This window comes from Pristis pectinata, chromosome 24 (genome assembly GCF_009764475.1).
Source record: "Pristis pectinata isolate sPriPec2 chromosome 24, sPriPec2.1.pri, whole genome shotgun sequence".
Taxonomy (NCBI): domain Eukaryota; kingdom Metazoa; phylum Chordata; class Chondrichthyes; order Rhinopristiformes; family Pristidae; genus Pristis; species Pristis pectinata.
Window position 1 is genome coordinate 14135549 of NC_067428.1, and position 26733 is coordinate 14162281.

The 26733-nt window shown below is 41.8% G+C and overlaps 3 protein-coding genes across 5 annotated transcripts in view; 2 read left to right on the forward strand and 1 right to left on the reverse strand.

Moving 5' to 3' along the window:
* LOC127582431 (KN motif and ankyrin repeat domain-containing protein 1-like) overlaps positions 1 to 15227 on the forward strand; it is a 53486-nt gene extending 38259 nt beyond the window's left edge. For all 3 annotated transcript variants that reach the window (XM_052037677.1, XM_052037676.1, XM_052037678.1), the window contains exons 7-11: positions 2308 to 2527; positions 7053 to 7195; positions 9823 to 10023; positions 13258 to 13353; positions 14308 to 15227. In XM_052037677.1, coding sequence (XP_051893637.1) covers positions 2308 to 2527; positions 7053 to 7195; positions 9823 to 10023; positions 13258 to 13353; positions 14308 to 14319 — 672 coding nt within the window. In that variant the 3' untranslated portion in view covers positions 14320 to 15227. The remainder of the gene's footprint in view (positions 1 to 2307; positions 2528 to 7052; positions 7196 to 9822; positions 10024 to 13257; positions 13354 to 14307) is intronic.
* A 141-nt stretch (positions 15228 to 15368) lies between these two features.
* On the reverse strand, positions 15369 to 19955 carry rps28 (ribosomal protein S28). Its single transcript, XM_052037681.1, has 4 exons — positions 19859 to 19955; positions 17862 to 17909; positions 16982 to 17107; positions 15369 to 15484 (listed from the first exon to the last, which is right to left on the reverse strand). The coding sequence occupies exons 1-3, from the start codon at positions 19895 to 19897 to the stop codon at positions 16985 to 16987; spliced, it is 210 nt and encodes a 69-aa protein (XP_051893641.1). The 5' UTR covers positions 19898 to 19955; the 3' UTR covers positions 15369 to 15484; positions 16982 to 16984.
* A 219-nt stretch (positions 19956 to 20174) lies between these two features.
* ndufa7 (NADH:ubiquinone oxidoreductase subunit A7) lies at positions 20175 to 26189 on the forward strand. Its single transcript, XM_052037680.1, has 4 exons — positions 20175 to 20312; positions 22955 to 23004; positions 23751 to 23900; positions 25886 to 26189. The coding sequence occupies exons 1-4, from the start codon at positions 20262 to 20264 to the stop codon at positions 25977 to 25979; spliced, it is 345 nt and encodes a 114-aa protein (XP_051893640.1). The 5' UTR covers positions 20175 to 20261; the 3' UTR covers positions 25980 to 26189.
* The last annotated feature ends 544 nt before the right edge of the window (positions 26190 to 26733 follow it).

Below are 26733 nucleotides of genomic sequence, written 5' to 3' on the forward strand. Positions count from 1 at the left end.
TACCTTGCTTTGGACTTTATCCTTTTCCATTGCTATTTAAAAGCTTACGATATTAGGCTCGCTGTTTCCTGTACGTTCCCCTACTGATGATTACTCTACTTAATCTGAATCATTTCCCAATCAAGTCCAGCAATGCTGCCTTTCTCATTAGGCCTGAAACATACTGACCAAGAAAGTTCTTCTGAACACACTTCAGAAGCACTTGCTCCACTTTGCCTTGTGTTATAGCTGTCCCAGACTAATAATATGAACAGGTTACATTCCGCATTTTCACTGCTCTATGAATTTTGCACGCCTCAGCAACTACCCTGCATATTTTCCCAACCACCCACGGAAGGGAGGGTTAGTAAGTTCACAGATGACACAAAGGTTGGTGGTGTGTGGATGGTGTAGAAGGTTGCTGTAGGTTGCAACAGGACATCGATAGGATACAGAGCTGGGCTGAGAAATGGCAGATGGAGTTCAATCCGGTAAAGTCTGAAGTGATACACTTTGGAAGATCGAATTTGAAGGCAGAATACAAGGTTAATGGCAGGACTCTTAGCAGTGTGGAGGAACAGAGGGATCTTGGGGTCCACATCCATAGATCCCTCAAGATTGCTGCACAGGTTGATAGGGTTGTTAAGAAGGCATATGGTGGGTTGGCCTTCATTAGTCGGGGTACTGGGTTCAAGAGCTGCGAGGTAATGTTGCAGCTCTATAAAACTCTGGTAAGACCACACTTGGAGTATTATGTTCAGTTCTGGTCACCTCATTATAGGAAGGATGTGGAAGCTTTAGAGAGGGTGCAGAGGAGATTTACCAGGATGCTGCCTGGATCGGAGAGCATGTTTTAAGAAGATAGGTTGAGTGAGCTAGGGCTTTTCTCTTTGGAGAGAGGCAGGATGAGAGGTGACTTGATAGAGGTGTACAAGATGATAAGAGGCATAGCTTGAGTGGACAGTCAGAGACTTTTTCCCAGGGCAAAAATGGCTGTGCTGTACATTCTAGCAGTGTTTTTTTTTCTTTTGTTTCTTTCTTCTAAACTGATATATTCTGTCCTTGATCATTCCAGGACAACATCCCTCTCTCTCCAGCAGTACAATATTCTCCTTAATCAATACTGCCACTCCCCCCTCTTTCTTCCCTTCGCTAACTTTCCTTCACATATTGTAGCAAGCAATATTTTGAATGCGTTCATGTCCTCTCTTTAGCTGGGTCTCTATTATTGCTATGTCATTGTAGTTCCACATGGTTAATTATCCTGCAATTCATCAAACTTGTTTAATGCAATTCTTATATTTATGTACACTGACTATAAACCTATTTTAGATTTTGTATTCTCGTTCCATCTAAAAACTTTCTGGTGCTATTTCTCTACTTTTGCACCTTTTTTTTCTCTTTTTAACGCTACCTTCCCATGCTCAAACCCATGCCAAATTAGTTTAAACCTGCCCCCCAATAGAACAAATTAACATTCCTGAAAGGACAAGGTGCTCATGGATTGCTAACACCAAAGGCTACAATCCAACAGCATCTCAACAGTCAAACCAAGACCCCAACTGCCTTCACTTAGGCCGGGTGCGAGTGGTATGAAAAGAAGCACGCCAAGCCGCTGTAGTTGCTGCCTCTGCCTCGTGTGTTCATGTGCTCCTTGGTGCCGGCCTTTATCATTTGCTGGCTCTGGCAACACAGGCTCTCCGACCTTCCTGCTCTTGATTTGGGAGGTTTCAGGTGAGAGCGAGTGGGAGAGTCTGCCCATTAACCTTAGATGAGCTGTACCCTGCTACCCGTACTCAGTCGATCGGTGACTTGCGTGCCTTTACAGTGTTCACGTACAAATCAATAGCTGTCCTAAACCCATTGTGTTTGCACCGGTGCAACGCACTTAGAACGAGGCCATTTGGCCTATCGAGTCTATGCTAGGTCACAGAAAAATCCCATTCTCCCACTAATACTGTCAACTCCTCTCAGCTTCTACCACTGATTTACACGAAGGGCAAATCCACAGTGGTGATTAACCTACGGGCTGGGGGAGGAAGCGGGTGGCGGGGAGACCCACCCAGACAGTACCGAGGGTCAGGATTGAACCCGTGGTTACCGGAGCTGTGAAGCAGCAGCTCTGCTTGGCTGCGCCACTGTGTTCTATCCGGGATTATCAGCCGCTGTTTAGGGCGGGTTTGTTTGGAGAGGTCGCTGCAGTCTGCGCCCAGCTGGCTCCGGCCCCGGCTCCCAGCTGAGTGACTGGGGTCGGGTGGGACACGCCGAGGAAGATGGCTGAGAGTCAAGGGCAGAATCCTCGGGAGCTCCCTTGTTGTGTGCTTGCAGATGTCCAGTCTGAATGCCCTCCAACAGGAGTGGTTCAGAATCTCCAGCCAGAAATCCGCCTCGCCCCAGACCGTCGCCGACTATCTGATGGGTTTCGCCGAAATGTCACCGGCAATCCTGACCCACGTTGTCAACCTGTCTGATGCAAACGGCAACACGGCCCTACACTACTGCGTCTCCCACTCCAACTTCAAGATCGTCAGGCTTCTGTTGGACACCGGTGAGTGGAGTGTTCACAGAGCGGGCACTGAACGGTGACGTTGCCCCTGGCTCAGTGTGCGCTTTCCAGAACTTAATCATGCCGACGTGTTTCTAAACAGAACTAACAATGTCTTATGATAAAGAATCTGCACATCGAAGGAATTCCCGCTGCTTCATAGCAGCCGAGTGAGCACTAACGGTAACTTAAAACGTTTTCCCCACCATCAGTCTTTTAAAAGAGAGTTAGGAAGACAGTTTAGTGCCAACACGTGGGAGGTTAGTGGGAAGCTTTTAAAAGTGAGATAGGAAGAGTTCAGGGCCAGCATGATTGAAAGGCAAGACCGGCAGGGTTAGGGAACCTTGGTTGATAAGAGATATTGAAGGTGTGGTCAGGAAAGAGGAGATAATGTGTCAGGTAAAACCAGCTGGGATCGAGGAGTCCCTTGAGCAACGTTAGGGATGGAGAAATATACTTAAGAAGGAAATTAGGACGGCAAAATGGGGCCATGAGATATCCCTGACAAATGAGTTAAAGGAGTTTCCTGAATGATTCTATAAGGACATTAGGGGCAAAAGGGTAGCTAGGGAGAGAGTAGGTCCGCTTACGGATCAGTGTTTCAATCTGTGTGGAACCATGGGAAATGGGTGAGGTGTTAAATGAATCCTTCTGGTCTGTATTTAAGGTGGAGAAGGACAGGGAAGCTAGTGAATTCAGGGAAGGGAACAGTGATATTCTGGAACATATCAGCATTACAGAGGAGGAGGTGTTGGAGGTCTTAAACTGTATAAAGATGAATAAATCCCCAGGGCCTGACCCGGAGTATGCTGGGACATTATGGGAAGCAAGGGAGGAGATTGCTGGGGCCCTGGCAGAGATTTCTGAATCTTCATTAACCACCGGTGAGGAGGGACATAGAACAGTACAGCACAGGAACAGGCCCTTCAGCCCACAATGTCTGTGCTGACCATGATGCCAATTCAAACTAATCCCACCTGCCTGCACTAGGTCTATATCCCTCCATTCCCTGCTTGTTCATGTGCTTGTCTAAATGCCTCGTAAATGTTGCTATTGTATCTGCATTCATCACCTCTTGAGGGTGCAGAAAGCATTCACAAAGGTGTTGCCTGGTTTTGAGGGCCTGAGTTATAAAGAAAGATGAGGTAGGCTAGGTCTGTTTTTCCTGGAGTGAAGGAGGATGAGAGGTAATGTGATACAAATGTATAAATTTATGAGAGGTATCGATAGGGTAGCTAGCCAGTGTGTTTTTCCTATGGTAGGAGTGCCTTAAACTAAAAGGTATAGGTTTAAGGTGAGAGGGAGGAGGTTTAAAGGGGATCTGACGGGGAATTTTTCACACAGAGTAGTTGGTATCTGGAATGAGCTGCCTGAGGAGTTGGTGGAACCAGGAACAGTAACAACTTTTAAGAGGCGTAGTCATTAGAGTAATACAGCACAGAAACGGGCCCTTTGGCCCAACTGGTCCATGCTGATCACAGTTGGTCCCTGCTAGTCCCAGTTGCCCGTGTTCAGCCCATAACTGTCCAAGCCCCTCCCCTCCATGTACCCATCCAAATGCCTCTTAAATGTTGCAATTGTACCTGCCTCGACCACTTCCTCTGGCAGCTCATTCCAGGTACTCACTACCCTCTGTGTAAAGAAAGGTCTCTTTTAAATCTCTCCCCTCTTATCTTGTATCTGTGCCCTCTAATTATGGACTCCCCAACCCTGGGGAAAAGACTATGACCATCCACCTTATCCATACCCTTCATGATTTTGTAAACTTCTATGAGGTCAAAGGACAGGTACTTGATGAGGCATCTGGACAGGTACTTAAATGAGCAAGGCATACAGGAATAGGGAATTAATGCAGGTAAATGGGATTAGTGTAGATAGGCCTGGGGGTGGGTTGAGGGCCCTGTTTCTGTGTTGTTCAGCTGTAATGACTATGGCTAGCATGTTCCAGTAAGGGTGAAAGGCAAAGATGGCAAGATTAGGGAACCTTGGATATCAGGGGATATTGCATTTTTGATCAGAGGAATAAAAAGGGATTGTAGAGCAGGTGTAGGCAACTGGAAGGAGTTTCTTGAGGAACATGAAGTGTGTAGCAGAGAAATTTTAAAAAAAAAGGAAGGCGACAAATGGTCATGAAATATCCTTGGCAAGTAAGATTAAAGAGAATCCAAAGACGTTCTATGTATGTCAGGAGCAAGAGGGTAGCCAGGAAAGTGGGGCCCCTTGGGGACCAGAGGGGTAACCTATGTGTGGAGCCAGATGATTTGAGTGAGGTCCTAAATGAATATTTCTCATCTGTATTCACCAAGAAGAAGGACGTGGAAGATGGTGGGTCCAGAGAGAGGTTTATGGTTAACCTGGAGACACAAGAAATTCTGCAGATGCTGGAATCTGGAGCAATATACAAAAAATGCTGGAGGAACTCAGCAGGTCAGGCAGCATCTATGGAGGGAAATAAACAGGCAGCGTTTATATCGGCCCGAAACGTCGACTGTTTATTTCCCTCCATGGATGCTCCCTGACCTGCTGAATTCCTCCAGAACTTCTTGCGTATGGTTAACCTGGAGCAGGTCAGTATTAAGAAGGAGGTAGTGTTAGATGTTTTGGAACATATAAAGGTTGATCATTCCCCTGCACTGGATGAGATCTGTCCCAGGGAAGCAAGCGAAGAAATAGCTGGGGCCTTGATGAAGATTTTTGCAAATTCATTAGCCACAGGTGAGGTGCCAGAAGACCGGAGGACAGTTAATGTTGTTCCTTTATCTAAGAAAGGCAGTAGGGATAAACAAGGGACCTATAGGCCGGTGAGCCTTGTGTCAGTGGTAGAAAAATTATTGGAGAAAATCATAAGGGATAGGATTTGTGTACATTTGGAAAGGAAGGGGCTGATTGGGGATAGTCAGCATGGATTTATGTGAGGGAAATCCTGCCTCGTTGATTTGATTTGAGTTTTTTGAGGAGGTAATTAAGAAGATTGATGAAGGCAGGGTGGTAGGCTTTGGCTATGTGGACTTAAGTAAGGCATGTGACGAGATCCTGTATGTTAGGCTGATCCAGAAGGTTAGGGCACATGGAATTTGAGGTCAGCTGGCTAATTGGATCCAAAATTGGCTTGGTGATGGGAGGAAGAAGGTAGCGGTGGAGGGATGCTTTTCTGACTGGAAGTCTGTGACCAGTGATGCACCACAGGGATCAGTGCTGGGATGCTTCTTGTTTGTGATGTATATTAATGACTTGGATGTAAATGAAGGAGGTATGATTAGTAAGTTTGCAGATGACACAAAAATTGGTGGAAGCGAGGAAGATTGTCAAATGTTGCAGCAGGATTTAGATCAGATGGAAAGTTGGGAGGAGCATTGGCTGATGGAATTTAATCCTGACAAGTGTGAGGTGATGCATTTTGGGAAGTCAAATAGGGGTAGAATGTATTAGGTAAATGGTATATATATGGACATACTGTGGGCAAATTGGAGTATTGAAGGTGGGCTAAAAAGGTCGGCATGGACACAGTGGGCCAAAGGGCCTGTTTCTGTGTTCTACAACTCCATGATTCTCTGGCACTACTAAAGCCTGCCACACACAACTGGTCTCTTTTAGATGTTCAATTTATAATCGCAGCTAATTTGGTTAATCTTTGGCTGCAATAGTGATTTAATCTCGATGTGCAAGTGGATAGTTTTGTAGTACCATTTGTGCTTAGTGATGAGTCGCAGTCTCGGGTACTTTCAGTCTCGTTATGCTACAAAGTAATCTTGCAGGAATGTTTATTTGTGCTTAAAGAGATGTTTAAACTAATTTGGCAAGGGTTTGAGCAAGGGAAGGTAGCAATAAAATGGAGGGGGAGAAAAGGTGCCACAGCAGAGTCTTGCGGGCCTTCAGTGCCTGTGTTTATTTTTACAGTGACAGTGGTTAGTCTCGTGGTCTTTATGGTCTCCTGGTGCTTGTGGTTATCTTCATGGTCTCATAGTTGGTTGAGTTAATTCTTAGAATTAGCTAACTCTTAGCTAATCTAAATCACTAGCTAAGATAGTGATTTAATCTTGAAGTAATGCTAGTGGTTAGTCTTGTGGTTCATGTGCTCCTGGGGTTAGACATGAGTTGGTGGTACATTGTGCAGCCCCAGTGGTTTCCCCTTGGCTAGGTAAGGGCCAGTAGTTTGTCTCACTGTTGCAATAAGCACTCTTGCCTTGCCGCTGGTTAGGCTTGTAGTGCCAGTGGGTCTCATGTCTCTCATCACCGGTGGGAAATTCCATGGCCCCACATAGTGTGATGGTTCTGCAGTGTTAGTGGGTAGTCTTGCTGTACTTAAGATAGGAAGGAGGCCGAGGGATTCATGGTCTCACAGTCTGGTAGTGCCAATGGTCAGTCTCTGTCAATGGGTAGTCTCATGGTCTCGGTGCCATTGAGTAGTTTTGCAGGATGAGAATTTAATCTCACTGTGTCTGTGGGTAGTTATCTGCCAGTAGTTTGTTGTATATTATTTCCACTTGTTAAGACAGACTTTACCCTCTCTAATTCTCTTATTTTTCAGGTGTGTGTAACGTTGACTGGCAGAACAAGGCGGGTTACACAGCTATCATGCTCGCTGCTCTGGCTGCCATGGAGACTGAAGCAGAGATGAAAATTGTGAAGCAGTTGTTTAGTTTGGGAAACGTTAATGCCAAGGCTAGTCAGGTGAACACCAATGGTGGAAATTAATGTTCACCTATGTTATATCACAAAACCAACCTGGCAATTGAAACTGCTGATTCCATTTAAAACGGAAATTCAGTGGTGAAATTGTGCAGCTGAGTCCTGTTTTCTTGGTTTAATGGGTTCAATGTGTGTTCTGCGGCATTAGCAGATTGTCTGGCATTGATTGCCCTGATGTGAACACCAAGTTTTGTCACTGTGACTTGGAGGGGAGTTTGCAGATGTGATATTTCCATGTGTATGCTGTTCTTTGCCGTTATGGTCGTAGAAGTCACGGGTTTGTGAGGTGCTGCAAAGCATCCTTGGAGAGTAACTGCAGCACAATTTTTTAGTGCACATTGTAACTACCAATGATGGAGGGAGTTTTTGGGTGGTGAATGGGATGCTGATCATATGAAATTGAGTCATGAGGAGCTCAGTAACTCCATGAAAGATTTCCACATGTTCTATTTGGAAAATTCCATTCTTTTGGTTGTGATTGGCATCAAATTATTGAAGAACTTCAAATTAGAGTTCTGTTGTCATCCATGATTGTTCATCATCATAACGGCCCGGTGGGAGGTTGAGAGGCTGAGTAATTATTCTTCGTTCAACCAACTCCTCTATCTCAGACTTTAATTGAATTACAGCTCCTTGGTGTGGTGTTCAGGATCTGCCCATGCAGCTGGGTTGGGCCTTATTAATAACTCTCCAAGGACAGTTAGCTGTATGCACAGATTTCCCACCCACTTGTTTCCCTGAGCAGTCAGAGCTTTCAGGACTAAGAATGGCAACCCAGGGATGTGACACAATGATTCCATTCTTTTGACATTGCTAGGTCCAAATCCTGCCACTTCGTGGGAAAACCTTCATCACATGGTCCAGTGGTTCATGAAGCCAACTCCCTGTCACCATATGAAGGACAGCTGGGGATCAGCAATAAATGTTGGCCTAGTCAGCAACACTGGTATCCCAGAATGATATGTATTATGTATTTGCAAATTAACAGGAAAAGTTTACTGTTCTGCTTAATGAGAATGTTTAAAGTTGGGTTTACCACATGAGCATTGTTGGCAAGGCCAATATTAAATGCCTTTAAGAGGGTATTGGTTTATTATTGTCACTTGTACTGAGGTACAGTGAAAAACTTGTCTTGCATACCGATCGTACAGGTCAATTCATTACACAGTGCAGTTACATTGAGTTAGTACAGAGTGCATTGAGGTAGTACAGGTAAAAACAATAACAGTACAGAGTGAAGTGTCACAGCTACAGAGAGAGTGCAGTGCAATAAGGTGCAAGGTCACAACAAGGTAAATCGTGAGGTCAGAGTCCATCTCATCGTATAACGAACCGTTCAATAGTCTTATCACAGTGGGGTAGAAGCTGTCCTTGAGCCTGGTGGTACGTGCCCTCAGGCTCCTCCATCTTCAACCTGATGGGAGAGGAAAGAAGAGAGAATAACCCGGGTGGGTGGGGTCTTTGATTATGCTGGCTGCTTCGCCAAGGCAGCGAGAGGTAAAGACAGAGTCCAAGGAGGGGAGGCTGGTTTCTGTGATGTGCTGGGCTGTGTCCACAACTCTCTGCAGTTTCTTGTGGTCCTGGGCACCTTGAACCACTGAAATCAATACATTGTGGTATTGCCACAGTGCTGTTGGGTAGGGATTTTCAGGATTTGGACCCAACATCGATGATATTTCACAGGGATATATTTGCAAGTCAGGATGGTGTGTGACCCAGGGGTGTGGAGTTTGCAGATGGTAGTAATTCCGTGTATACAGTATGTTGTCCTCTGCTGTTACAGTGGTAGCGACCATGGCTTTGGGAAGTACTGTGAATAACCCTTGGAGAGCAACTACATTGCAATATTTTGGTGCATGCTGCAGCCATGGTGTGCCAGTGGTGCTGGGAAGGAGTGTTTAGGGTTAATGGGATGCCAATCAGATGGGTTGCTTTGTTCTGAATGGCATCAGGCTCTATGATGTTAACCATGCTGTTTAGCTGGTATTCATCCATAGTATTATGGAGATGGATTACTTTTCATCAAATTAGAAGGAATAATAATTTGGTCAGTTCAACTAATAAATAAAGTCTGGAGTTAATTTTTCAGTTCAAACTGAAACATTACCTTCCTCAGAATTGGGAAACACAGGAAAACATGTTGGATTTAAGTTACGGAGAGTGTGGGGGAGGGCTATCAAATTTATGCCTTATCCCCAATTTCAACAAATTGTGTTGTAAAACTTAGATATTGATTCAGATCTAGTTTGGGTGAATAAAATGGTGAGAGCATCCAACGTTTATCAGGAAGCCAATACGTGTCATCCACCCTGCCTGTCAGTCATCCTATTTGTTGCTCCTCCTCCTTCCCCTCCTGATACCCACCACCACCACCTGCCATACTGCAACAATAGAAAGAGAAATCAGACAAGCTTTATAACAAGCAAAAGGCCTGCCCCTTCCATTGAAGTTGAATTTTCCCCCAGTTTTTGAAGTTGTAGCAAAACCCACTAGGTTCCATTTTGTTGAACTTCCTGTTGCTATTGTCCAATTGTTAATCTGTCCTGTAATTCCCAGTTTGATCGGAATACTCCACTTAAAGTTTAAAAGTACTTTTCTTTCTTCCGCAGGCAGGTCAGACAGCCTTAATGCTGGCTGTAAGTCATGGACGTATCGAAATGGTGAAAGCCTTACTGGATTGTGGAGCTGATGTTAATAGTCAGGACAATGAGGGCTCCACTTCACTGATGTGTGCCTGTGAGCATGGACGTCTGGAGATCGTGAAAGTCCTCCTGGACCAGCCAGCGTGCAACATCTCACTGACTGATAATGTATGTTTAAGCTGCACCTGCTGCATGGATTTGAAACACTAACTTGTATTGTTTCCTGGAACAGAAAGGAAGTGTGATTGAACATTCCTTTAAGAAAATAAGAAATGGGTGCCCTTAAAACCGGCTATGCCTTCAATAAGATTGTGGTTGATCTGACACTTGGCATTAATTGCTCATGACTATTGATACCCCTATGGGCTGAAAATCTATTCGTAGCAGCCTTGAATATACTTGAGTCACTGGCATCCACAACTCTGGGTTTGAGATTACCAAAGATTTACCACCCTCAGAGAGGGTAATTCTTCCACATCCCTATCTTAAATCACCTCCATTATCTTCCAGTTCTGGACTGTCCAGCTTCAATCACGTCTCTGAAATGTTTCTTCTCTCTGTTTTTGCCATCAATTTATTTATCTTGTTGCACATGCATTGTGCATTCAGATAAACAGCCTGATGTTGACTCTGCAATTTTCCCCAGTTGCTGCAGGACTATCATTGATGGACTCTTTGTCCCTCCTTAACAGTCTGCTTCTCACTACCCATCATGTTACACTGCACTATCACTTCATCCTTTTTCTCTAAATCAAGAAGTTCTACTTACCCAAACCCTCTTCAAGTTGCCCTACTTACCTAAACCGTCTCCCCACCAATGCCCCATCTGCAACTGTAGTGCACCTCTGTAGCTCTTCTTGAAAGGCTGACCAATTGGCAGTTGGGTTGGATTATTTAGGTCAGAAGGTTTCAGTGATGTGGAGAAATTAGGGTTCTTCTCCTCGGAGAAGGTTGAGCGATTCGATTCAATATTATGGATTTTTTTTATATAGAGGAAGAAATGAGAGATTGTTTCCAATGCTGAGAGAATAACCAGAGTGTTAAAATAATAAGTGAAAGGATGGATGTCAGTTCAACCTGGACTCACTGTGGATCTGTATATTTGGCAGTGAGTAGCTGAACACTCGTGGTTCCCTTTGGAACTGTCAGCTGTAGTCCTTCCAATTCAGTCTATAATCTTCTGTCATGCTGTTTGCATTAGTTTGTAGAAGATTTCTAATTTCTATTGTAATTGTAACCCAACTGGTGCAATTTTGTGCATTCCAAGCACAATTTCAAGAATACACCTTAAAAAGGTACACTGCTTCTGGCCATTGGCTGAGCAATGATTAACACTGGAACAGTGTGGCCATCAGCAGGCTCTTGGTGGTTCTGCAGCTGCTGTTGAGCTGCTTAATGTGAAAATGCCTTCCTTTCATAATAGTCTATCAGTGTGTACTATCAGTAGCTGAACAGACTGACATTATTTCCATAATTTCACTCAGAGGATCTGTCATGTGTTTAATTTATATTAACAATAACTAGTGAAATCTGATTATCATTATCAAATCAGTTTTATGGGCTGTGATTGTTCTGCCTTTGTTTCTTTGTAAGCTGACTGGTGGAGAAAAAGAATGGTTAGTTTCAAGAGGAAGTAAGTTTTTAAAAAGCAATAGGAATCATTTATTTATTTTGAATGGTAGGTTTAATTCACTGAAGTCCTGGGCTAAGACATGTCTGCAGCATGGAGTCTGACTGCACCCCAAACCCTTTCCTGAACAAGGAATCACTGAACTGAGTCCAACAGGTCAGGGGCAGATTGATCTGCAGAACAGGAAGCTAGCTGATTCAAAGAATCAGAGACTTGCCCTTAGGATGATAATATTCAGCTGTCACTGCATCTGATTCACAAGTGGATGTAGCTTAATACTGGTAAAGATCTTATTTTTAGTTAGAACTCATATATGAATACATTGCGCAGTCCTGGAGCATCTCAAAGTTTACAGTACAGAAGGCAGCAATACACCCCACTGATTCTGTGTGAATTAGTAGATGGGGATTTATTCTGAATTGTTCTATCTCCATTATCTTTCCTTATTTCAAATCATTGGCCAATTTGCTTTTGGAAGCTGCAATGGTGTCTGCTTCAATCACTCCAAGGCAAAGCATTCTGGACCACTGCAACCTATTTATTATTAAAACTTCTCTTGGTTTTCCCCATAAATCTGTAAGCCATCTTGATTTAACCAACAAAAACCCAGGACCAAGACTACCAAGTTTCTCATGTCTGGTATTTTCCTGCTGGATCTATAGGTTTAATACCCTTTCTACAATCAGGTATCCAAAATGCCATTCAATGCTCTTAATGGGGCCTTGCTAATGTTTGGTACAAGTCTGTCTTATTTCTTTACTTCTGCTTCAGCTCAGACCACATTTTAAAAATCCAAAATGCTGCTGTTCCTCTGTGATGTTATCTGCTTGCATTTTTCCACTTTCAAAGAACAATATATTTGAAACCATTGGTGTTGTGAGTACGGGGTACAAGTTGCTTTAAGTTTTAAGATTATGTTAACATTCTAGATGTCCTGCATGTGGTAGCTATTATTTACTGACAATCACAGCCAAATGAAAAATGGTTGAAAATGCATACCTCTCCCATCAGCATCTGAAAGAGGCAATGTCAGTAATTTAGTTAGCTGGGCAAGGAATGTTTCTTCCCACCACTGAGGGCAAAGAAGTTTAATAGCCTGGGGAAAATCTTTTCAAAAGTGCGTCTGGGTCTTGGCAATCACTTTATCTTCATTTGTCATCTTTCACTTACATTTGGCTTCTGGAAAATTGGAGCTGGAATATTTTGTTTCCTCCTCTCTTCCATCGCTTCCCTAAAAATATCCAGCCTCACCTTCTACCACCCATCTAAAGCCTCATAACCCTCAGAAAAATCTAGTTCCTGGTTCTTCTACAAGAGGAAAGATCCTCTCCATATTCACCCTGTCAAGAGCCCTCTACATCTTGTTTCAATCAAGTTCCCTCTCTTCTAAACTCCAGTGGGATAAAAGCCCAGACTGTCCACTCAATTGTTAACTCAAGTTAACAAATCCATTCCAGCTATTGGTCCAGTAAACCTTCTGTGAACTTATTCCAACAAATTAGCATACTTAAAATAGAATACTGATTATAGTACTCCAGAGGTGGTCTCACCAATACCCTATATAACTGAAGCATAACCTCTCTACTTAATGTATTGAATTCCCTTAGCAATAAAGGATAACATTGTTCATGTTCCTAATTACTCATTTCCTAATTATAGTAATTTCCTGATTACTGTGATTACTTACAGAACCTGCTGTGTATTCCCAGCGTTTGGTTTGTGTTTTCAGTTCCCATGAACAGTGGTAACATAGGTATTCTCTCTTTACACAGGATGGCAGTAATGCATTGTCCATCGCTTTGGAAGCCAATAACAAAGAAATTGCTGTCTTGCTTACTGCACGCAGGAAATTCGAGTCTTCATCACAGGTCAGTACAAATGTTTGATACTTTTGCAGCATACAGGGTGGGCTATTGTTCTTTTCTGCTGCCTCAAATGCTTAATCAAACATTCTTTTACATTCCCCCAACCTAGAGCCATACATAAGCACTTGGTGTTGTTACTGCTGCACACAAACATGGTTCTAATCACCTAAAAGGTCTGTTGGTCAGTGCAATGCACAGGTTCCCTAGTTTGTGGGAAGGGGATCTGTTTTGTCTCCCTGGGTCTGCTCCCCAACAGTAGTCATTTTATGGAATGTGGGTGTCACAGGCAAGACCTTTGTGGTGGTGGACTGCTGTCCAGATGAAGCATTTTGACACAGCTGACATTGGCTGTTCTGTCATTTCAGAGAACAATTAACCAATTTGTTGTAGTCAAGATACAAATAGCAGATTTTCTTTCATAGAGGGACATTAAAGACAGTATTTTCAGACAATCCACTGGTTTCCAAATCACTACTACTGAGACAACCACTCATAAGGCAGGCTGCTGCTCCAATATAGAGCTTGATGAGCATTGCCTTTCAGATGGGATATCTGCTTTAGAACATGGCACAGTACAGGCCCTTTGGCCCACAATGTTGTGCTGACATTTTATCCTGCTCTAAGATCTATCCCCTCCTCCATTTCTCTATCATTCATGTGTCTGAGTCTCTTAAATGTCACTATTTACATTTGCGAATGTAAAAGATGCCATGGCACCATTTTGAAGAGGTGACTGCTCCACATCTTGGTGAACTTTAACTGTTGTTTGTCCAACTTCTGTGCACATTAACTTATTTCCTACACGGCAACTCTTCAAATGTATTTCATTGGTTACGTGCTTTAAGGCATGAGGAGGTTATGCACAAATGCAATTTCTTCTAGTGCATCCTTCTGTCAAATTTATTTGTTGCTGTTTAATTCAATATTACTCAAAGCTGGTTTCTGGTTTGGTTTCAGGTCACTCCATAGACTGTTCCAGTGGCAACAGCAGCCTACTTTATGAAGATCACAGCTACTATCATCATTCTCATCCAACAGTATTCACCAGTGCAATTTTTTTTTAAAAAAAGGGATGTTTCTCTTAATATGTTGATTAAAGCAACAGATGTCATCACTATATTGTCATATTGTCAGCATCTAAGAACTGCCTTTTATTATATGTGAAGCAAAAATAGCATTTTGCATTAAAAATTGGAACTTTGACTGTGGCTGCTGCATAATCTGAATTCCTAACTAATGTATAATTTTTTTAAACCCAGGGAGACCCAGAATAGAACCAAAAAAAAGGTGCTGGAAGCATTTGGGTCAGGCAGTATCTTTGTAAGACTGAGCCTAAAACATTAACTGCTTCTCTTTCAGAAAAAACAAGCTGCTGAAGGAACTCAGCAGGTCAGGCAGCATCTGTGGAGGCAAAGGCATAGTCAATGTTTTGGGTCAAGACCTTGCATTGGTCCTAGTTTCTTCTCACTTCATTTCCACATTTGTCTGAATATTCAGAATACATCCTGTGGTGCTATCTTCAGAAGTCATTGCTTGCCTATTGCCTTTAAGCTTAAAGGATTGACTTATACATTTAGCTACACTGTGGTGCATCCAAAATGATAAACTAGCATTAAAATGCTTTAAGTTGCTGGGACATCTCAAAACAAATTCCTTCCATCCACTCGCAGGACAAGACTGGAAATACAAAACCGTCCAAACCTCAAACATGGAGGACAAATACCAACTAAATGGCAATTAAATTTATCTGGCAACTATTGCTCAGTATCATCAGGATTCAACACCTTCTGCCCGAGTTGTGCAGGTTTTCAGCTGTGTAACTGGACTAATTCTAAAATTCCAACTTCAATGCAGTATTAGAAGGGCCTGATTTAGACATTTTCCATTGTGCTGCACTGGGAGGCCTACAAAGTTTCATGTTTGACCCTTCACAATGTTTTAAGGCAGGCAAATCATATGACAAATACCACTCCCATAATATTCAAGTTTAGTAGGAAAAATAAAACAATCCCAACAGATTTCATGTTGAAAGACAAGCCAGTTGTAGAATTTATTGTTCCATGTTGTCCAAAGTAGCTTCCAGGTGTCTGTACCAGTTATTTAGATAGTAGCTTCAGTTGGCAGTTCGGTATACCTGTTAAAATGAAAACATAAATCAGTAAAATAGCAAAGGAGTTGATGAAAACCAGGATAAAAATACTGGAGTCTGATTTCTAGTGGGAAGGAAATGTAAACTAACAAAATTGACCTATATCAAACATTGGTTGGATGAAACTTAAAAGCTGCTGCTACTCTCCACCAAAAATAATTGAGGCTTTGGTGGCACATCAAGATCAAATGAATTTGATGCTCTTCTCTAGAAAAAAAAGAGAACCCAAGGATAAGGCAAACCAGGACAGTGTTTCCACCCATGGGAGAGCTCAGAAATACAAGTATAAGGGGACTTCAGGAGAAACAATACTCAAAGACACAGAGCTCTGCACCCAAACAAGTAGTTGTGCTGACCAGCTTGTTTCAGAGAGGGTAGTGGCCAATGGGACCTATTTGGGGTCTGTGACTAGTGGTGTTCTGCAGGGATCCACACTTGGACTTCTTTTTGTGTTACATATAAATGACTTGGGTGAAAATGTGGATGGGTGGGTTGGTAACTTCACAGACAATACAAAGATTGGTGGCATTGTGGATAGTGTAGAAGATTGCCAAAGGATACAGTGGGATATAGATCAGTTGCATATATTGGCAGAGAAATGGCAGATGGAGTTTAATATGGCCAAGTGTGAGGTGTTGCACTTCTGGAGATCAAACGTAACAGGAGAGCACACAGTTAACAGCAGGACCTTTATGATGTACAGAGGTATTTTGGGCTCCAAGTCCATAGCTCCCTGAAAGTGGCTGCACAGGTTGATAGGGTGGTAAAGGCGGCATATGGCATGCTTGCCTTTATTAGTCAGCACACTTGAGTTCAAGAGTCAGGAAGTCATGCTGCAGCTTTATAAAACTCTGGTTGGGCCATATCTGGAGTATTGCATTCAATTTCTGTTGCTCCATTATAGGAAGGATGTGGAGACTCTGGAGAGGGCTCAGGAGATATTTACCAGGATACTGCCTGGATTAGAAGGCATGTGCTACAAGGAAAGGTTGGACAAACTTGGGTTGTTTTCTCTTGAGCAGCAGAGGCTGAGGGGAGACCTGATATAATTTTATAGGATGAGAGGATATTTATATATAAAATGAGTGGTGGGTGCCTGGAATATGCTGCGGGGGTGGTAGTGGAGGCAAATACGATGAGGCATTTCAAAGGCTCTTACATAGGCAAATGAATGTGCAGAGTGGAGAGATATGGACATTGTGTAGGCAGAAGGGATTAGTTTAGTTAGGCACTTAATTACTAGCTTAACCTAGCTGACCACCAAACTGCAAAATCTCCACAGCCTATCACAAAAGTACACTTTCTCACCATTCCATGTTAAATGCTATTAGGTCAATGTCCGCAATTTTGGCACTAGCACCAACAGTCATAAAACAAAATAGAAGCTATAAATTTCTCTACAACATCCAACTTGTCGCTACATTATATGGGTACTCCATAAAGGCACAACACCCAGATTTAATATGCATTTAATGAAAATACCTGTTATCGTAATCTTCTTGCTTCACGCTCAGACTCCAAGAGTGTGAGCACATCTCCCTCACGGACTGGCCCTTTCACATTCCGAATGATGGATCTGTTGCTGTCATCCATAAATTCCACGCGAACCTGCAGAATGAACAATTTCGATCACAACTGAAATCCCGGCGAAATAATTAACTCAGCTGGTTTATAACAAAAACCCAAATATAGAAAGCATCTTCAAAAGGGGCAGAACTCTGGGCCAAGACACAGAACACATACAGATAAATACCAACATCTTTTAAGAGACAACAGCTTTTTTCTTTGGATTGGCCACAGTGTAATTGTAAATTAGCTGTATACTTAGCAAACAGCAAGAAAATAATGGTAAATAGGATCAGTTCATCATAGTTTTATGCCAAAAAAACATCTAGTACATTGTAATTATACAACTCAAACAAACTTCCACATTTCAACACGGCAAATGGAAACCATGCACGTGCAGTTTACATATATAACATCCATTTTCACTGCACACAAATCAGATTCTTCAGGCCACTACCATATGGATCATCTAATTTGAAGTAACAGATGTTTGTATTCAAAGACATTAACCCAAAGTTCAGATATTTTGATTAAAAAATTCTGGAAATACTCAGGCGGTACCTTTAGAGATAGAACCTTTTAACCGATCGGTTCTGATGAACTGCTTGCCCGATTATTTCCAGAATTATTTGTTTGTTCAATTTTTAGCAAATGCAGTTGTCTGCATTTTTATAGTACATAAAAAGTGAACTTGTACATCATAGACCCATAGGATTTAGCATACAACATCTGCACTTCATACTTCAGTTTTATATGCATTTCAATAATTGCTTATCAATGGTTAAACAATTCATACCTGAGTACACTGCCCCTGGGAACCAGTTCTTCCGAGAACTTTGGTAACCTATGACAAAAAATGTAATTTAGTGAACTGTGCACATCCAATGATATGGACAATCAATTTTACTACAGGACAGCACTTTCGCTTTTGTGACATACCAGTAAGCTCTCAAAATTGTGATTTCAAGTTTTAATTCTGCACAACGCAACTCCAGTGCTCTTCCTTCATTCTAACATCAAAAGCAGAGGGTTCGGCTATCTTCATTCCAAACTGCATCTGTCCTTCCTCATCATGCTTGCAGTCTTTGGCAACTAACAATGCCAACTGTACCCAATGTCATCACCCAACTGGATGGGACCTTGCACATCTGTTTCCATTCTCACTTATATAGTAATAGGCTTTTCTTCATGCACTTGGACAAGCATGTTATGTATCCCCAAATATTTATTCTTAGACTCATTCTATCACACTGATGGCATCCAGCTCTACTTCAAACTTCAACAGTCTAAAATGTCAGATTTTCACCTGCTATCCAATACTGGATGAGCAGAAAGTTCACCCAACTAAATATCATTAAGGCTTCCAATATTACCTCAATGCCATTACCCGGCCACACTTGGAAAATGATCCAAACAGTTTGACATCATGAGATCATACTTGACCTAATGATTATCTTCAGACCCAGGATCAGTGTCATCACCAAGTGTGGCTATTTACACCTCTACCTCAGCTCATCTGCTACTAAAACAATGAACCAAATTGTTAAAATGCATTTGCAGTGTCCCTCATACTTCTTTCCATAAATTTCAGTTTATCCAAAAATCCTGATTTGCACCAAGTTCTGCCCTGTTCCTCCTTGCTGTCCAGCACTGTCACTCCCATTACACAACCCTGCAACTGTAAAATGTATCACCTCAATTTTCAAATCTCTTCATGGTCCCTCTCATCCCCATTGGCTGTATAATCCTCAGACCTACAGTCTATGATAATTAATTTAATTATCACACCATAGATAACCAGAACTAAAGAAACAAAGGACTGCAGATGCTGGAGGAACTCAGCAGGCCAGGCAGCATCTGTGGAGAAAAGCAGGCAGTCAATGTTTCAGGTCGGGACCCTTCTTCAGGACTGACCTAAATGTTGACCGCCTGCTTTTCTCCACGGATGCTGCCTGGCCTGCTGAGTTCCTCCAGCATCATAGTATTTTTAACCAGGGCTAAATGTTGGAATTTCCTTCCCTTCTACATTTACAAAACTCTTTGAAATATAAACCTGTCTAAGATATTTGTCATCTAACCCAATAGCAAGATGGCACCAACTTTCCTTTGGTAACTTCCTTACACAATACCTGGAACATCTGTCTACGTTATGGATAAATGGATGTCATCTTCAAAATACTGGAAATGTTTCAGTTATGACCTCTAATCATTTTCCCATTTTTTCTTTGAGTTTTAATGTCACAAATGCAGCATACAAATGCTGTCAGATAGCTTTAAAAATTGCAAATTGCAGGACATTATACTTCACAATGCAATCCATGAAGTCCATTCGAGTCACCCCCACTCTCAATCCTCCCTCACGCCCTAATACCAGGGAGAGCACTCAAGCCACCAACTTCCCTCTTCCACCCCCGCCAAACACACACACACACAACATATCAAGCCATCCCCACCATCAGACCTGGCGAACCCTTTCAAGCCACTTCCATTCCCCCAAACTAGGGGAAGGCACTCAAATCACCTCTTCTACACCACTCAAGTACTAGAGAGGCACATTCGAGCTACTTTTCTCTCCCCAAACACTAGAGGAACGATTTGAAACCGGTTTTCCTCGTGATCAGTCTCCCCCACAGCAGCGCGGCCGGAGCCTCTCCCCACACCCCCGGGTACCCACTCCGCAGCCCCGGCCGGGCTCGGGCTCAGCCCCAGCCCCCCTGCGATGTACAGACGGCGGCTTCACACACTCTCCACAGACGCCCCAGCGCCGGGCAGCGGCCCGGAGGCCGGACTCACCCGCGCCAGTTTGACGGCCTGTGTCCGCGGACCCTCCATGATGGCGGCGGCTCTGGAAAAGGAACACGTGGGGAGCCCGGCCTCTATTTATAGACTGGCCAAAGACACCGATTCCCTCCGCCAGAACAGTTTAATAATTCAAACATTTTATTTTTAAGTAAATGGAGTGGAGCGTGGATTAAATGTTACTTACAATAAAAGAAAACATTAATAAACAAGCCTCTTTTCCCAGAAATCCCCGTGCAGCGACCAAAAGGAGTTCGCTTATAATCTATTTATTTTTAATCTCAAATATCGTAACTTCTCCTACATTTTTATAAAGGAAGTAATTTTAAATTCGAACTAATAATACATTTAAGTCCGTTTTATTCACCCCTCTGAGTTTTCGCCCTTGACAACAAACATGGCGTCGGCGACCAGGATCATCCAGTGGCTGCGGAACTGGGCGGCGGGGGTAGGTGCACAGGTTGTCGTTTGTAATAAAAAACCGGCAGCTACCCACAAAACGGCGATACCATAGAACCATGGAACACTACAGCACAGAAGACAGGCCATTCGGCCCTTCTAGTCTGTGCCGAAACTTTATTCCGCTAGTCCCATTAACCTGCACCCAGTCCATACCCCTCCAGACCTCTCCCCTCCATGTATCTATCCAATTTATTCTTCAAACTTAAGAGTGAGCCCGCATTTACCAAGTCAGATGGCAGCTTGTTCCACACTCCCACCACTCTCTGAGTGAAGAAGTTCCCCCTAATTCTTTCCCCTTTCACCCTAAAGCCACATCCTCGTACTTATCTCTCCTAATCTAGGTGGAAAGAGCCTACTCACATTTACTCTGTCTATACCCCTCATAATTTTGTAAACCTCTATCAAATCTCCCCTCATTCTTCTGCGCTCCAAGGAATAAAGACCTAAAGGGTCCCAAGGGTCAGTATCTATATCCATGCTGTTTAATAAGAACATCTGACACTGGGGCTAAATATATGTAGATAGATTATATATTAAAGTAACTGATGGGGTAATACAGTTATGTTTAGTCTAACAAAAATCATTGTTGCTAGTTAAATACATCCACTTCTTAGTAGTAAAACTCTATTTACAATGAACGTATATATACTTTTTAATAGTAATAAAACACTGAATATCTGGGGTATATATGCTCACTATGCAGCATGCAGAAATAATTTTTATGATATCTAAAACTCTGGCTGCTAAGGTAGATATTACAACTGTATACAGTAATAAAACTTTAGCTGCAGGGGAGATATAAAGTTTATTGTCATAGGCATACATACATACCCAGGGTATAAATGCAATGAAAATTAGCTTTTTGCAGCAGCAGCACAGTACATTACAAACATAATGAACATAATTTATGTTAATTTAAGTTTATGTTAACTTATGCATAACTTGCATGACAAAGTAAACATAATGACACTAGTGCAAGTTGAGAGAGAGAGAAGAAGTATAGTCTGGGCTAGGGTTAGGGTTTTCCAGTCAGTTCAAGAACCTGATGGCAGTAGGAGAGAAGCTGTTGCTGAACCTTGAGGTGTGGGTCTTCAGGCTCCTGGACCTTTAGCTTGATGGCAGCATCGAGAAGAGCGCATGGCCCGGATGCTGGAGATATCTCCACTCTGATTACACAAAATTGTAGCTGCTTGGGTAACTTTTTTGTTTGAGCAGATGCTGGAAATCTGGGGGAAAAACACAAAATGCTGGAGGTGCACAGCATGTTAAAAAGCAACTGAAGAGAGGGAAACTGAGTTTGTGTTTTGGGTTGATTACCTCTTACTGGAATTCTTTTTTTTATTGTTGTTTACTTACAGGAAGTAGACTTCACTGGCATAGCCAGCATATATTGTCATCCATTAAAGTTCTTGAGAAGGTAGTGGTGAGCTACTGCCTTGCATGCTTATAGTCCTTCTGGTGAAAGTTCTCCCACAGTGTTGTTAGTTTCCAGGATGTAAGCCCACTGACAAGCAAAGTGAGACTTTTCCAAAGGCTAGTTATTCTACATCAAATGACTTACCTCCTCACTCCTCAAAGCCTCTCTGCATCTACAAGTCAGGAACGTGCTGAAATATTCTCCACTTATCTGAAGGAAAACAGCTTCAACAACAGTGAAGAAGTTAGATAGCAACTAGACAAAGCAGGCTGCATGGTTGGCATTACAATAAACATTCACTGCCTCTGCATCCAGCACACCATAGCTAGAGTGCATTAACAAAACATACTCCAGTCTTTCACCAAGGTTGCTTCAAAAGCACCTCCCAAACTTGCTGCCTTTAACCACCCGAAGAACAAGGATATGAGCTGTAGGTTCCTCTCCAAATCATACACCATCCTGACTATATTGGCACCTGAAGAAAAGCTGTTTAACTTAGAAGCTAATTTGATCTGTATTAATATCCATCATATTGCCATAGACATTGTCCATTGTCTATAACCACAAGAATAGGATGTCATTTGGAGATAGCAAGGGCAAAGGGAAAAGATGCCACCTCACCCACTTTGACTAACCTTCATGAAATCACAGACTTTGATCTTTTATTGAGGACAGACAATGAGATACTGCCAAACATCGGTGAGTTCTTTCCCTCCCCCCACCCCATCCTGCTGCCATATCCCAGCCATGATCTACCAATAGGCTCTTGGATTGTTATGGATATGAAGGAATATGATCGAAGGCAGTTACATGGAATTAAGGTACAAAGCAGCAATTCTAAATAAATGGCTTAAATTTTTTTTGATTTCTGAAGCTACATGCATAGATTGCTATGGATGTTGGAACCATTGACAGCAGAAGACGCAAATCTTAGGTGAGAGGAAAGAGTTGGGAGGAGATACATTGACTACTGATGCTAGGTTATCAAAACCATATTCAGCTGAATATTCAATTTTCAAGCTGTTTGCCATTGCACATCAGAATTGAGGCTGCATTGCCAAAATTGTCCTCTGTCCCAGTTTTTTTCTGGCTCTTGATTTTAAAGCTGCTCCACATAAAATGTTGTTGTATATGTTTGACACTGTAGATCTTAAAAAATGTAGCTGTATAACAAAATAGTCCTTCAATAGACTCTTATCTGTTTCTTCCAGAGGAATCTCCAAGCTAAGTTGCAGCTTCGATACACTGAAATTGCTTCCAGGTAATACACAGAATAAAATGCTATGATCATAAGGAACTACCTTTCCAATAGATTTAATGACCCTTATCTGGAAGTATTTAAAAAGACAGTGCAGTGGGAACCTTATTCATTATCCTTCATGTTTTTTGTTAATGTGTTTGCTGTGATAGTACATTACCTCCATTTGATTATGGAACAATGTAGAATCTTAACTTGGTATCTAACCTTGACTACATTGTGCGTGAGTGACTGATGGGGCAATATGGAGAGATTGGCACTGTATCTAACCTTAGCTGTAGTTGACTTAGAAGTTGACCACTGTTTCTTTCCACAGTCTTTTTTGATTAGTGAATTTCAGTCTTTCTTATTGATATCAAAATATCTTTCCTGAAATTCAGTGGTTAAAAAGATTTGATTAATTTTGGATTATTTAAGAACACGGTCAATAGTGCTAACAAGTATTATGCCATAGTTAAATTGCATGAACAGAAATTGAATAACTAATTCTTAATGTTAGAAGCTGGAATTAGAAGATGGGAGATCAGTAGGGCACATTTTATTTTCTGAGGACCATTCCTGATACGCAAGTAGATAGGAGTTAATGCCTATGCTGTGTTAATGTCTATGGGGACAAGTGGGATTGAGTGATGTGTCTGAATTCCCATCCTTTCACGTTTGAAACTATTCTGTTTATTTTCAGCACAGTCTTTTTATGACATGTTCTGTTCCCTTTCGTAACAATGGAATTTTGAAATGCTCTGTTGTAGGAGCCCACCCCCACCAAATATCCCAGTCGGCCCTAGCCATAAATTCTCAGATAACTACTACTGCCTTCGAGATGGCCGTCGAGAGACATCTCCACCTACAATTATTTGGTCACCACAGAAAGCATTAGAAGCAGGAACACAGGCAACCAGGTTAGTGGCATTAAATTGATCATACAATCAGCACATAGAATAAAATGCAGTGTCAAGAAAAAAGTTTGAGGTGACAATTCCACTCATCTAGTCTGGTCTGGCATTCAGTTTGATCATGGATAATTGTACTTAATTGCATTTTACCTGCCTTTGCTTCTATTCCTTGACTCCTATACCTGTTTAAGATTTATTGATTTTTGTTTCCTGAAATTTTCATTTAAATCAGCACCCATAACTTTTGGAGAGTTCCAGATTTCTTAAATCCTTAGTGAGGAGAGGCCCTTCTAAAATTCATTCCTCAATGTGTTGGCTCAAATTTTAAAATTATTCCCCAGTGGAAATAGTTTCCCCATATTTTACTCATCGAGTACTCTTATCATCTGGAAGATCTCAGTTTAATCTCTATGAACCTTTTAACTTCAAAAGTGAATACAAGACATTAATGGAATCTGCCCTTGCAATTTAATCCTTCAAACAATTGCAGTATTCTGAAGTATTATTGAAGGCATGGTAGTGTAGTGGTTAGCCAGGTTCATTTCTGGCCACTGTCTGTAAGGAGTTTGTACATTCTCCCCGTGTCTGCGTGGGTTTGCTCCGCATGCTCTGGTTTCCTCCCACATTCCAAAGACGTACAGGTTAGGAAGTTGTGGGCATGCTATGTTGGCGCCGGAAGCCTGGCGACACTTGCAGGCTGCCCCCAGAACACTCTACGCAAAAGATATATTTCACTGTGTGTTTCAATGTACGTGTGACTAATAAAGATATTAAATCAAATCAAACCTAACTTTCACTTCAAGGCCAATATATTATTCTTAAGACCTAGTGTTCAAAAATTAATGCAATACTCCTGATGAGTTTTGACCAATGTTGTGTACAAGTTTCACATCCCCTCTCCAGTGATGCTGTCATGTTCTTGAACCCTTAATTCTACCTCTTCCATTATTTTCACTTCAGCATTTCTTTTTGTACTACTTCAGTTTGTACTACTATACTTTGCACCGTTCTGTTGTTTTGTGCTTGTCACTGTATTTATTGTTGTATTTGTTATTACCATGCATACTGTTTACTCTGTGAGCTTCATGCGAGCAAGGAATTTCATTGCACACTGATGTATGTGATAATAATCTGAATCTGAACAGATGCATCACTTCCTTAGCTTTGTATTCCAGTCTCCTTCAGATAAAGACCAATAATCCCTCAGGTTTATTAATTATTTTTTGTATCTATACACAAGCTTTCAGTAAGCCTTCTGTGGGAATCTGATATTTGCCCACTAATTTTCAGGAAGAGATCTAACAGATTTTTAGCAAATAATGGAACAGAAGAAAGACAGATAAATCGAGATAACTGTAAATAATACATCTGATTGATTAGCATAATAGGCTCAAGAGGTTGAATCTTATGTTCCAACAACTCAATCACCACTCTTAGTATCTCATCATTGTAAAAATATTTCACATTTAGCTTTTTCACATTTAAGAAGGATGACCCAACATTGACCATTTCCTGTGGTTTATGACCATTCAAAGCCTGTCTCAGCCCCTTTTCACTTACTGCGTTCATCCACACAACTCATTGTGGCTTCCAATTTCGTGCTATCCATAAACTTGTGCCATTATCTGCTAAGATTTGCACACAATTACCAGCAACGCTGACTAATCAGAGTATTTCTGAAGACCTACATCCTTATAAGATCTTTGAAATATTATTAGTACTTTGTTATTTTTCTCCCTCTCAACAGTATGTTAAACATATAGAAGTATTTGTGCCATTTTGTTATATCTAATGGAATTTTCTCTTTTCAGAGTAAAAATTGGAAGTTAGTAAATAATCTGATTTAGAAGTAAATCTAAAATTACAGAATGATGTTGATGGGATTTGAGAAGTTTTGTTAGTGTTGTGCATTCCATCCCTGGATTTGGATTCACTCCCCTCAGATGAATTACCACATGGATCAGCTGAACTTGCTTTCTGTTTTCCAACAGTGAAAGCACTGTAGCAACCACCGGTGTTAAGAAACCAGTTCAGCCTGGACAGCCAGTCAAGATGAAGCTTTCCACTGATCAACCTTATCTGTGACCATGATAGGAAGTGATTGTGAACTCTGACATCTTGTAAGTGGTGTTGTCTATGGAAAGTGTTTGAGCTGCTGAGTAAACAACTCCCTGGAGTTACAGCGTCAGTATCCATGTGGGAACACTGCTATTCTATCACTTTTTGGGTTAGTGAAATGTTCATGTAAACCAACTCTGTAAACATTCATGTTAATAAACACCATGTGTGAAATTATTTAAAGATGTCATACTTTTTCTGCGTCAAGAAGCATTTTAATTCTAATTCTTGTTCCTACTTATAACCCAGACAGGTAGCGGGGATCAAGATTTTGCATTTTATTAGTTTTATATCTGAAATGTTAAGTTGTTTATCAAAAGCTAAAATTTCTGTTTTCATTTCAGTATGTAAATACTTTGACCTTACTGGAAAAAAACTCTCTTTATTATTCACTGCTTATTTGCAACTACAGTGACTGGCTTGCTCAATTTGTATCGCTGTGTCAGGGCTACAGTGCTCTCATTGTGGGGAGACAGCTGGGGAAAAAAGGGCAACTTGTCTCGTAAAAAAATCATCTGCTATATTCTTACTGCATACCCTGTACCTGGCTGAAGAGAACTGAGTTTTCATAAAACCCTGTACCTGGCTGAAGAGAACTGAGTTTTCATAAAACTACAATGCTTTATGCAGAGCTTCCTGTCACCAAGTTGTGCTAGAGTCACATAACACTGGCAAACACATGGCAATGTGAACTAATTTGATATTTAATCTTGTGGGTCAA

Coding starts and splice junctions, on each gene's coding strand:
- rps28 (XM_052037681.1), bottom strand. CDS start 19,897: ATGGAGGGTCCGCGGACACAGGCCGTCAAACTGGCGCGG. Junction 17,910..19,858: donor AGGCCGTCAAACTGGCGCGG/GTGAGTCCGGCC, acceptor TTTTTGTCATAG/GTTACCAAAGTTCTCGGAAG. Junction 17,108..17,861: donor CCCAGGGGCAGTGTACTCAG/GTATGAATTGTT, acceptor TTCATTCTGCAG/GTTCGCGTGGAATTTATGGA.
- ndufa7 (XM_052037680.1), top strand. CDS start 20,262: ATGGCGTCGGCGACCAGGATCATCCAGTGGCTGCGGAACTGGGCGGCG. Junction 20,313..22,954: donor TGCGGAACTGGGCGGCGGGG/GTAGGTGCACAG, acceptor TGTTTCTTCCAG/AGGAATCTCCAAGCTAAGTT. Junction 23,005..23,750: donor TACACTGAAATTGCTTCCAG/GTAATACACAGA, acceptor GCTCTGTTGTAG/GAGCCCACCCCCACCAAATA.